The sequence below is a fragment of the Strix aluco genome, chromosome 12, assembly GCF_031877795.1.
Source record: "Strix aluco isolate bStrAlu1 chromosome 12, bStrAlu1.hap1, whole genome shotgun sequence".
NCBI classification, from domain to species: Eukaryota; Metazoa; Chordata; class Aves; order Strigiformes; family Strigidae; genus Strix; species Strix aluco.
In genome coordinates, this window is record NC_133942.1 from 10290507 (window position 1) to 10303441 (window position 12935).

Genomic DNA, 12935 nt, shown 5'->3' on the forward strand with positions numbered 1-12935 from the left:
GCATTGTTCAGAAACACATCAGAAGAGATTAGGCCCCTTACATTTTGCAATCACAACCACCGCTAGCTTAGACTGAAAGCAAGATTTCATTTCTCTCACTATTTTCTCTTGTTTACTACCAACAGCTACAGCAAGCACTTAAAACCTTAATAAAAACACATTATTTTAGAGCATAGCATGGAAAGAGTTAAGTAACCAAAACTGAAGGGCAGTAGAAGGTAGCATACAAGACCATTGGTAATAGGGCATAAGACAGTCAATCGTACCAGCCAAGATTCCCACATATACAAACAAGAATTATTCAACTAATAAAAAAAATTTTTTTAGTTCTCTTCTGGCCAAGTGTGCCAAGATAAATGTGGACATGGACACAAGGCCCACAAGGCTAAGAAGTATGTTAAGTAACTGTTAAGAGAAAACCATTCACAGAGATTTTTTTTAATGCATTACAACCCCAAAAATGAGAAACCAGATACCATGTCCAAAGGGGTGACTGAAGGAAACAAGATCTGAAACCTGAACACAGAAGTCCTCCAATATTCTAGTATTTCTAAAATATTTATAATCCCCCCATCCTCAACTATTAAAACTATATAAACAGTAGCCCAGGAACTAGTGGCTGAAACAGAAATAACGCTACACATCTATTGAAAGCATTTCTGTTTTGACAAGGACATTCATCTGAACTGCATGCATAAGATTCTAGTCTCTAAAGATGTTTCTGTGATCAAGATCAAAACAGTGAGAAATAACTTTGATCAAAAGCTATTACAGACTAAGAATTTACATGGAAAAAGCTACAGGACTTGTAAAATTGTTTTTTTTCCTGAGAAAGAGATGCGTTATTTCAAATACACAACTTTTATAAAATCTGAAAGTATACCAATTAAGAGTTAAACCCGAGGGAGACTATATTTTGTAACATTCTTAAATTAATATACCTTTCAGTATAATTAGTTTGGCTGATATTGTATACATGCGTACATGCTCAAAGGGCCAACTTGATATGACCGTGATCTGGAAGAAGTTTCAAGTAACTGCTATGGTAAGACAGAACTTTCAATTTTACACCAGTCTGTACACCAGTCTACAGTCAAAATAGATAATATTTCTGTTTTAAAGAAAAAGTTCTTTTTTTAAGACAGTGCATGCACACATGGAAGGCAGTATTTTTCCACAACCTCATAAAACAGCTGTATTTTATGAGCGTAGTTTGAACTGGAAGTGGGAACCTTGCACCCTGATTTTATACAAGAGAAAAATGTGCAAAATTTAAGCTGATGCAATTTCTCACGACTCCACGCATGGCAGAATTCTAACACACCACTACTCTTCTTAGGAGTAAAGACAACATTTACCTTCAAGTACTGCTTGCTGTTAACACAAATGCATTTGAAGGGGGGGGGGCGGGGCGGGCGCGGGCAGGGAATAGGGAAATACACTTTATCTGTCGCTGTAGCTACGCGATATATTGAATTACCCAAAATAAATTACTTCTCCAATCATATGCATTTATTTTTGAAACGTAGGCACACACATGTTAAAGTGTAATAAAAGATGTCTGAAAGCATACTGAGAAAGGGGCACGCAACTCAGGAGGTCAACATCGGCATTTAAATTTTTTAAATTGCCCTGTGGAAGCTGAAGTTGCCTTGAATACACTTTCAAAGTAAAATTAAGACTTCGAAGTAGATAAAATCGCCACAGCTAACAATATTACAACTAGTAAATTTATCGGTAACTTAGTATTTCAAGTAGTCTGAAGTTTTTCAGTAGTACTGCAATACGGTGTGTATTTTGCTTCAGCCTAGAGAATATCACTTCTGAGTAAGTGCATACCAGTCAGTGACATCAGACCGAAACCACATAGTTTCACTCGACAGCAAATGCCACTAAGCCGAGCTCGAGCAACACCAGCTAACACACGATGGGAACTTGTCACGCCGAAGCCAGGGGCAGCTGCTCAGGAGTCACAGCTCAAAATTAGTTCGAAATTTAAATTCAAACTAGTTCCAAAGCAAACCTTTAATTTTACACGAAGGAAAAATAACCTGTTGAGCGTTCCTAACTCCACCTCTTTCCCTCGGGGACGTTCAGCATTACTCACCGCCGCGGCAGTGCTAGGGGAGGTCAGAGTACACACCCGCAACGTGCACCTGCACCATAAACACCTACGGATCAGGTGGAGGACCGGCGCAAGTTTCTGAAGGATTACTGCCGCCCCAAATGTGTTTACCGTATGTCAGCAACAATCACCCCCGACTGATTCAGCGGCTACAGAAGAATCCTGCAGTACTGGCCTCTCCCGGTTAAACCCTTCCTAGCTGCTAGCCGGCTCTTCAGCCTGGAACAAAAGGGCACGGCCTGCCCCAGCGCGCAGCCTGCGCGCCCACACGCCCCTGCCCCGCAGCCGGCGACGGCGCGCTCCGGCCGCTACCGGCGGCTTCTCCCGGGGGCCCGGGCCGCTCCCGCGCGGGCAGGGCCCGGCTCGTGGGAGCGCGCCCGGGGTCGGCGCGGACCCGTCCCGCCGCCGGGGCCCGGGGCGCTCCCCGCCCGCCAGCCGGGCGCCGCCGCACGTCCAACAGGTAGACGGGAGGGCGGGGAGCGCCGCGGGAGGCGGCCGGCGGGGCAGCGGCCACGGGCCTGGGGGGGCGGTGGGCTACCTGCGCGCTCGCCCGGCGCGGCCAGCAGGCGGGAGGCTCGCCGGGCGCCCGGGGAAGGCGGCTAGGAGGCCACGGCCCGCCTCGCCCATCCCGCCCAGGCCGAGCGGCGCCCCCCGCCCGGCTGCCCGCGCCCCCGGGGCAGGCGAGGGAAGCCGCGGGCACCGGGGCACAGGCTCGGCGGGGCACAGGCTCCCCGGCGCGGCCAGCGGCTTCACGGCGGCGCCGCCAAAACCGCGCCGGGGGGACGGCGAGGATTAGAGCGGGGAGGGAGGGAGCGCCGCCGCCCCGGGGCTGAGCCTTACCTTAGTGGAAGCTGCCGCGGCCCTGGCAGACATTTTGTTTCCTTCTCTCCCCCGGAGTAGGGCGAGTGTGTGCGCGCCTGCAACTACTCAGGCCGGGGGAGAGAAACTCCCCGCTGCCGCCCGCGCCTCACGCAGCTGCCCGAATAAACATCCCAGGGCGCGGGGGGGAGGAGGAAGAGGAGGGTGGCGGGGAAGGGGCGGGGACGGGGGAGGAGGGAGAAAGAAAGGAAGGGGAGCGGAGACTCAAGTTTGATAAAAGTCCGGTCTCCCGCCGGCGGCCAGCGGCGCCTGGCCCCCCGCCGCCGGGGCCGGGGCTCGCCGAGCCCGCCCGGGGTGCCGCCGCCGGGGCGCGGAGGGCGGGAGCGGCCCCGCTGCGGTCTGGCCCGCCCGTCCCCTCAGCCGCCGCGCCGCGCGCCTCCCCCCGGCCCTGCCGCCGCCGCGTGCCTTTCCCCCCGCGCAGCCACTGACATGTCTGACTGCCGGCACGGCCCATCCCGCCCGCGGCGGCGGGGGGGGGGGGGGGGGGGCGAGCGAGGGGAAAGAGCCCCGCCCCGCCGCCGCCCCTCTCCCGCCCCACTGCCGGTCCCGGCGCGTCCCCCCCCACCCCCTCCTCGAACGACGGCGGAGCGGCCGCCCCCAGCCCCGCCGCCCCGCCGCGCGGCGCGGGGTCGCCCGCAGGCCTCGCCCGCCGCCGGGGCTCCCCCGCGCAATGGTCGGGGCGGCGGGCACCGGTGGCGGGGGCCGGGCGGCTGCCGGCGCACCGCAGCCTATGGGAGCGCGGGGGGCGGTTTGAAACGCGGGAGCGGAGCGGGGCCCGGCCCGGCCCTCGGCAGCCCCGGGGCCCGCGGCAGTCCCGGGCCCGCGGAGAGGCGCATCCTGGTGGGAGGCGGCTGGTGCGGGAAACGCGTGGACGGCCGCGCCGTTGTTCCGTCACCAGCGGCGGGGCGGCCCGGCCCCGAGCGGCGGAGCAGGGCTGGTACTGCCGCGCTCCTCCGCGCTCGGCCCGGCCCGGGGCCGGGCTGCCGGCACTGCCGGCCTGGGATGGCAATCAGCGAGGGCTCCGACCTGCTCTTGTGTTCGTCTATTGTTTGAAGGGGCAGGACATGGTTTTCAAGTTCCTAATTGTTCATTTTGTTCTTGAGATAAAAGCAATAAAGACACAAAAAGAAAACAACTTGGGCGATTTCTTTTGGTTTAAGGTGGGGACTACATAGCCTTAGCATTTCCTACAGCGCTATGAACTGCTGCTGCCCGTGGCTTTAAAAAAATAAACGTTTTCAAGTATTCTAGGTGAAGGGTTTTTAGTGTCTTTTACAGACTATTTATTTAAGCACAAAGAGAAACACCACAAACATTTTTTTCCATTTAGAAAAAAATTTTTAAGGATGTTCTCTTACTTTGGGGAGGTGAGTGCCTAACCCATGCAGGACGAGGCTCTATCTGAGCTGTGACTCGAGCACACTCTCATTTTACTGCAACGGGATGGCTCATGCCCCAGAAAGCTGAGCACATACTCCCAAGTTTTCCAGGACTAAGTCATAAGTTAATCAAACCACTTCCAAAAGAATCACCCACTAAAGTGCTTCGAACCTCAGTGATAAGATGGCACGCTCCGTGTATTAGCCACACCACTATGGTCCATAATTTATGATGTTGATTAACTTACTCTTAAAATATTAGACTAGAGCAAAAGTTCCATCACTGATCAGATACATCGGCTTCCAGTGAAAGGAGAGTAGGTGAGAAAAAATCCCAGATCATAACTGCAGTATTTTGCACTCACTTTGCAAACATTTCATGACGCACAGATGACAGTAAAAGGCATGGTATCAGGGCCACAACTTTCTTGCAGTTGTCCTTTTTATATGCTAGCAGCTGCTTTTGTGGCCCATGCAATCTTCAGAAGTACTTAAATTCTTAAGAAGAGGCAATATTTCAATAATCCTCTATAAAGAAACGCCCTACCCAAAGCTACTGTGTGAGTTTTACGTTTGTCCTCCTTTGAAAATAAACAAATTCATATTCCAGGAAATAGCTTAAGCAAATTCCCAAGGCAGCAGTCCGAAATCAGGGGGGAAGGGCCAACTCCTCCGCCATGGTGCAGAGAACACGGCATTGCAGGGCAGAGTAAGCCCACTGGGACCTTCTCTCTCGGAGCAAACAGTTCCAGCCCTCTCCCTACTACATCCTAGGACATCTTCAGAGCTCCAGCAACCTCTGCCTTTTGTCAGCACCATCCCTGACTTTCTGGCACCTGACTGCTCCCAGAGTACCCGAATATCGTGGCTTCACTGCCCTGTTCCCGCAGAGGCACCGCGGCTGTGCTGAGCTCAGGAGGGGCTCGTCCCCACGGGAGTTCTCCTACATTGCAGCACGGCCTTCTGCCAAAGCTCCTCTGCTGGCCCCTGCCATGAAAACACTACTGCAGATTTTTTATTTGTTAATTGCTAGATGTAACTAAGCCTCAGATTTATTTTTTTTTAATCTATCTACACATGCAGAAGGCAGAATGTGACAATTTTTTATGCCCGCATGCTTCCATTGCCAGTCTACGAGTATTCACCAGAGGAGGCAGGAAGGAAATGGCTGAGATCACAACAGGAAGAAGGGGGAAGATTTCAAGTTGTGGAGACGCACAAAAAACTCACGGGAGAGTGACCTGGTAAAGAGTAGCGTAAAATAATCCCTCCCTTTCACCTGCCCCCCCCCCCGAATAAGAATAGTTCTGGGGAGGGTGGGGAGAAGGATAGGCTGGGAACAAAGATTAAAGACCATAAAACAAGATGAGGCATAAGGCAGGGGAATGAAGGAGGACCACAGGCATGCAAACACAGAGAGGTGGAGATGGATCCCTAAAATAAGGGAGAAGGACCATGGGAAAGAGAAGTAGTTACTCAGGTATTGGGAGAAAGATGGGGAACCAATAAAAAGGCGAAAGAAAAATATTAAGCAAAGAAAGTTCCAGCAAAGATGAAGGCGCCATTTTTGTATTATCTTACACTGGATGCCATCAATCCATACACTGTATTTGACGAGGAAGGAGACTGTTTAACAAGGAAGGACTTCTATCTAGGGGTTTGAAACATCTGGCAGCGGATATAAATGATCACAGATGATTCTCGCCAGTCTGGGAGGGGACATACATTACTCTTTTGGCCCACAGAGACTAGTGGGATTCATTTCTTTCTTCCCTTCTTTTCTCTCAATCCTTTTCCTTTTTTCCTGTTTTTCCTTTGTTCCTTCCGTCCCTCCCCATCTCCCTTCTCCTTCCAACAACTGTTTAAAATGCCATCTCTACTCTTGATATGAATTAGAGGAGCTAGAAATTCCATCTTATTCTGTTAGCATTGGTAAAATGCATATATTTGTTGGCAGATACAAATTATTTTAATGAATGTTTTGGGGGATTTTTTTAAACAACGCAGTAACAGGACCATGTTTCTGTCCTTTCAAATTCTTTGTTCAGAGAAATTCTTCATCTCTTCAGGAATAAATTTCTCACAAGTAAGGCTACCATCAACAGTACTGAAAATGCCAAATCGTTAGTCAAATCAACCTAAAATAATTACATTAAATGAAAGAAAGATTGAATGATATTCCTATTTAACTTTTTAAAAAATTCTTAATAAAGTATTACAAAATTCATCTCTGAAATGTGCAAGTTATATTTTTTAAGACTGTTGGGCTTCCAGTGTATTCATGTACTCCCTTTAAAAAGGATTTAAGGAAACAGCAAATTTCTATGTGTGTGTATATATATACACATATCAATATATAGTGAGAAATATATACATGTCAGTGTTTATGCATACATATGCCCTATATATACAGTACATTCAGTCAGATAGAGATATGTACCAAGTCCCATCTGTTAGCTGAAGAATGAGAATTTTAATTCATAATCCTGATACTGATGTTTTAGGTCCTGAAAACAGGATGGTTTCCTCATCTTCAGAAAGAAAATTGTCTTAAAAGTCATCAGCTGAAGAAAAGCAAGTGCTTTACTCATCCTTTAAATAACTGCTATTGAGAGATGTCTAAAAAAAGTACTATTATATTTTCTTGGTAGGAAACCTAAAAATAAAATGATTATTTAATCAGTATAGTTCAAACCATAACCCTAAATTGATTCAAAGGACACAGAAGGACAATCAGCTGTGTGAATCCTTCTTTCTAACTGAAGGCATGTGTATCTGTTACACTGCAAGAACAGGAAGTCTATTCTCTACTTTGTGTTGACCTGAACTTTTTAAGAAATGTTTTGACCACTTAAAGAGAGAGAAGAAGGAAACTGCAGAACCACAGCCACTACAGACACAACTTCCTGTGGGTTTTGTGGTGTGTGTGGCTCAGAAAGTGAACAATTCATATAAGATCTTTCAGAGATATTGGATGGTTTTGCTGCCCTATGAGGTAGTCTTGGGATACTTAGCTATAAATATGCCTATATACTATCAATGATGTCAAGCAGTTCAGTTGATATTGTACGTTCTGTATTTGTAATTGCCACCTGATTTCAGCATTTCAGGAACAAAGGAAAAAGGGAAAGAGAAAATCAGAATGCACCATGTAAACCACAGAAAAGAAAGTATCTGCTTCCACCACAAAAAATAAGAAAGTGGTTTAAAGAAAGCTGTGGAAAATTCATGTCCTTAAAATTACACAGAATTTCAGAGTCTTGCTGAATCAAGTCCCTAGGAAAAATGTAACATCGTGACGATACCTAGTAATGATTCTTATCTTCCTCCCACTTTCACACAGTCAAAGCTTGCTTCCTGTGTCTACTTCCTCTTTCAAAGGCTGTGTACCACTGCAGGTGCCTCTTCTAAAAATACTGCAGGTAATTGCTCAATATAGGGTGAATAGAGTCTTCCAATAACTCGCTGCCTCTCACATATGGGAACTGTTAGACAAAGACAAAATCCCAAACATCTGTACTTTACTTCTCATTAGTAGGTTAAAGCATACACCTCAAGTACACACCAGAGGCTGGATATGGCCTGAATGGGAATAAACTCAACCTGTTTTGTCAGCTTGTCTTAAACTCCTGCTGTTCTAAACTCATTGTTATTTCTTGTTTAACACCTTAAAAAAAAAGTATTAGGTTTAACACAGTGCAAGGGTTTTCTGTTCAGTCAGAGTAGCACTTCAATTTTTAAGCAAATGGCAAGTGTACAAATAGAACTAAAAGTAGGTTGCAGTGGCAAAGCAAGATTATTTTCAGCCTTAAAATACTTAAAGAATTTATCACTGTAGAGCTGATGAGTAGTCTCTTTGGTTATTATTTTAGGATATCCTTATAAAGAGAAACTCTTGCCTCCTTGGTTTGGACCAGGTCTTAGGAGAATCTTTGTTATCTGTATAATTGTGTGTAGTGACAAAATCTGAGACCACTGTTAAAGAAAATGTAACCCATAAGTTGTAATCTTGGTTCATGACAGCAGAGCTAATTTATTACAGAAATGTTATGTAAAACCATTTTACTTCCCATCTCAGACAGACATTATGTGAATGGGACTGTATATGTAAATGCACTGCAGCTGATCAAGGCTGATTTTACAAAATGCCTCACTATAAGTATCCACTGGATGTCAAAACGTCAGATACTCTGAACTGTTCTACTTTCTCCAGGTTTATTTGGTAGAAAGGGGACAGTAAAAATAATCAGAGACAGCTGTGAAACTGTGAAACCAGGCACACATTCACTGCTGATGTGGTCTGATGAACAGTTATACCACAGACAAGAACCACACATGGTCTATTGATCTAGAATTCTTATTTTTTCATATTTTGCTTTCAGAAAGCATGACTAGCAGTTCATTCTTAAAAATGCTTGCCCAGACAGCAACATATACTGAAAATTAACTGCACAGGTAACTTTGATAAGTAAAAGTAAAGCACGAACGCCCATCAGGATAAAGATCTTACAAACTAAGTACTTTGGAAAGGCAGCCCAGGGACAGCTTAATAAAATGAATTGATTTAATTACCTTGCTGGCAAACAACTCTGCATTCAAAAGCAGAAATTTTCCAGGAACCCTCGCAAAAGATACAAAGTGACAAAACTTTTCTCTGAAACCCAAACGGAAATCCCCATGTATAAGGAGGAATGGAGCTGGGGAGGGAAGGGGGTTGCAGAGGTACGGTTTTCCAACCCAGATAGTTTTGAAATGTGAGATCACTTCTCCAGTTTCTTGAGCACAAATACCGCGGTTGCGATGCGTACCACAGGAAATCATGGTGACTCATTTTTGTTAATGAGAAGGGCATGCAATATAGAACATGAAAATACGTACTGAAAATTGTCACATTCAACCCAAAAACATATACTGAAAATCAGTATACTGCTAACACTTTACAGATAATACCACAAGTGTGAGTTCATTTGCTTCTTATTTCTTCATATAAAAAAGACTTTATGGCATAATTCAAAAATGTAGAAACAAATTATTGAAATTTATAAACTATAGTCCATTTTTATTGCCACTCAGCTTTTGACTTTTAGAATCTCAAGATTTATTTTTATCCTCTAGCCTTTCTTATTACAACTGGTACAAGACTCCATCTATTCTTTTAAAATTTACATGCACAGGTCCATCAAGTCAGGGGACTAACGGTGTACTTAAAGGCAGGAACACCAGATTACACCCAGTAATTCCAGTGTAATCTTTACCTTAGTTGTCCTAGTAGCTCTGTCCTAGTAGCACCTGCTTTACAAGAGTGACTTCAGTAAGGTTTAGAGGAGGTAATAAAGGGATTAAGCTCCTGATGGTCACACCCATAGGGTTATGGACCCTTTCCACCTTAGTATTTGCTTTTGTTGCTACCTCCAGATATTAAAAACAGTTAACAGAAAAGCACTTTTAAAAGATCACTGATTGTGTCAGTGGAAGAAACTCAAGTTATCTTATTTGTACCCCCTGCAGCTTTCTTAACTATATATTACTGGATGATTATATTGCACAGTGGTGTCACTACTGGTCTGTGATAGTTTTGTTGGGGGTCTCTTTCAAAACCATTATCATTCAAAAATATATTAAGACTGAGACATGAATGCGTCAAATATTATTTTGCTATAAAATACTACAGTAGAACAGAGCTTTATGAGTTTTAACTCCATGTTTCAATAATCCAGCCTCCACCCTCAACAGATCTTATTTAACACAAATTTACTGAGCATCCCATACTTCCCATCTTAAAGTTTAGAGTGGTTTTCAGTCACTTTTAGTCTGTAGCAACTAAGGAGACATCTGGTTATCCGTGATATTACATACTCTAACTTAGCTGTGTCTGCAATCAATAGCAAAATTTAGCTCCCAGGGACAACATGTGGTTTTGCAGTATGCCCTGGTGGAATATTTCATCTGTAACTGTTACAGTGTGGTTAATATTAATCTTTTTAATTATACAAATAAAACTCATGACAAGTTTTTAAAATAAGTTTAAAAGTTTTCATTTTATGTAACAGTTTCAAGATGGCATTTTAAAGAGAAGATAATAGAATAGAAAGTGCTTAGTGTGGGAGGATATTGCATTATTTCCTGACCCGTTGTTGTCAGGAAAGAAAAAACGTGTCATGGGTTGGCTTTTGGGCTTTGGCATGTCATAGCACATGAAATCAAAGGGCAATACACACTAACATGATGGAAGCCCCACATTCTTTTAATGTTATTTGACCACTCGTTTCTGCTCTTGCATTGTGTCATCACCCCCACAGCTGCATCAAGCTAACTCTGTATGGGGATAACTAAAGTGATACTGGTTAAAAAATTATCCTTGTAGCACAGAGGCAGAAATAAGTGGCCAAAGATAGGGACTTTTTAAGCTAGGTTTACTAGCAAAGATAATATGATTATGTATCTACACTTACATAGCATTTACCTACACTTCAAGCATGTAGATCTGATCAGTTGCAGATTTCCAAACTTGTGGACAAAAGGCATCCATCCTCTCTGCCTTACAGAGGTAAGGCACCCATACCTCATCTGGGCTAACATTGCTTGCTTCACTCCTTGGATAATTGCATTACGTTTTTCAAGTGGTCCTATAAGATATGCCACCATACATGTGCAAGAAATCCTTAGATGTGCACTTTTTTTAGTTTGAAGATGTATATAGTATTGGCTGTATATAGACTCAGTGAAGCCAGTTGTCACTGAGTCACTCAAAAGCCCTCAGAAAACATGCACTCTTTTTACACTTGGTCCCATTAACCCCAACCTGTAATACATTTTCAATAAGGTATTTTTTAGAAATAACTAAATACTATTTTAGTTCAAGATATACAAAATCAAGTTTTGATCACAGAGTAATATTGGGTATGTTTAACACAGTAAACAAGACGTTCTAAAAGATGTGAAGTACTAAGTGAGAATTTTTTTTATGAGTCGTCACACTGCTTATACTGATACAGAGTCCAAACTTCACTTATTTCTCTCAGTTGATTAGATTCAGTCCAGCTCTCTAGGCATTTATACTGCAAACTGATTTACATTTGCCAAAACAGAAGTTCTTCAGCAAAACTCACAGGTGGCATCTGTCTCCAGGAAAGGGGGTTCGATTCTGATCTTAGCTGAGCGCTGCTGGTTAAAACTGGTTGTGCATGTGCTTACTCACAAAACATTAGCATTTGAGAAGCTAAACATATGTGACTAAGGGTGTATCTTTACTTAAACCCCAACTTTAAATCTGAGAAATACGCAGTCAGAAATTTTCCTGACTGCTGCATTACCAGAGAAACCTTCCTTGTTACGTAGGACCACACGCCACAACCTATATTACAGTGATGCCAAGAGGATCTAATCAGAACGATGCTTTAATCTAGCTAAACGTATACAGACAGCACAGAAAGATCTAAAGCAAAAATATTTACAGTGTAAAGATAACAGGGCAGATTCTTATTTACCACACTTGGATAAGTGTTCCTCACGTCTCACTTTTCTACTTTTTTAGGTAGCATAGGCTTCACAGAAAAGTGCACATTATATCAATTTCATTAGCTAAATCTTTTCTTTACACACCTGTCAGTTCAATCCAGTACACAAGCTGAAAAACTGTAACTGCCATATCTTTTTTTAAATGTGTGAGGTTTTAATACTTGTGAAAAGTGCTAAAGCAAGAGCCTAGAGACTGAAATGCTTCCTGTTTTCAGAGCAGGTAAAGCAAGGACAAGCATTAAAGCAAGCTTCTCTGTGAAGCCCAGACAGTGTGGCTGTTTTCAGTCCCTCAATCCCTTTGCCTGAAAGCTTGTCCATTATTTCCAATGCTGTGCTTTGGTCTAATAAAAGATACAGCTTCTCCCCATAAATCTTCCTCCCTAACTAGCAAGTCTTTCTGAAAACCTTTTCAAAACTGGAGAAGCCAACGCCGTCAAGTGTGAAAAATTTCATGAGTCATAAAATACTCTTACTTCTTGCATTGTTTTAAGATGAGTAAATATTATAATTGACAACAAGATGCTTGATACTGAAGTGGTTTGTACACTTCTTAGGATAAATGTAACAAGTGTTTTGAAGAAGGTCTTCCACAGATACTTTATTTAGACTTATTTTCCTATACTTTTCAAAAGCTTCTCATTAGAAGGGGCAACCCTCAAAACAGACTTTTTTGTTTTGTCTCTCGAAGACCCAATTATAAATACAAAGGTTGAAAAAAGCCCTATGACTATTTCCTGGCTATATGTCACACTGACATTTCTCAACATCAAACACATGCACTGCCGCTTTTTAGACATGCGCTGCTGGACACATAGACTTCATACTACTTCTAGATGTTTCTCTCAGAGTAGCTGTATTGTATTTTCACAACCGGGCATCTCCTTGTTTTCTGAACAATATATGCCAAGACCATGCAAAACCCAGAGCAAACCTAGCCACTAAGTCACCACAGAAAGCATCCAAAAACATCTTATCAGAAGAAACACCTTTTTTATACACTTGTCTTCCAGTATGGACTAATTTTTCTTTCCAGC

The 12935-nt window shown here is 44.0% G+C and overlaps 1 protein-coding gene across 9 annotated transcripts in view; it reads right to left on the bottom strand.

The window, feature by feature from the left end:
• The window catches only part of TJP1 (tight junction protein 1), a 197058-nt gene that overhangs the window by 72308 nt on the left and 111815 nt on the right, over positions 1 to 12935 (bottom strand). Inside the window, exon 1 of one of the 9 annotated variants that reach the window (XM_074837744.1) lies at positions 2966 to 3237. The exons of the other annotated variants lie outside the window; for them this stretch is intronic. Coding sequence (XP_074693845.1) covers positions 2966 to 2998 — 33 coding nt within the window. The 5' untranslated portion in view covers positions 2999 to 3237. Of the gene's footprint in view, positions 1 to 2965; positions 3238 to 12935 lie in introns of those variants that run through there. 9 annotated transcript variants of the gene reach the window in all.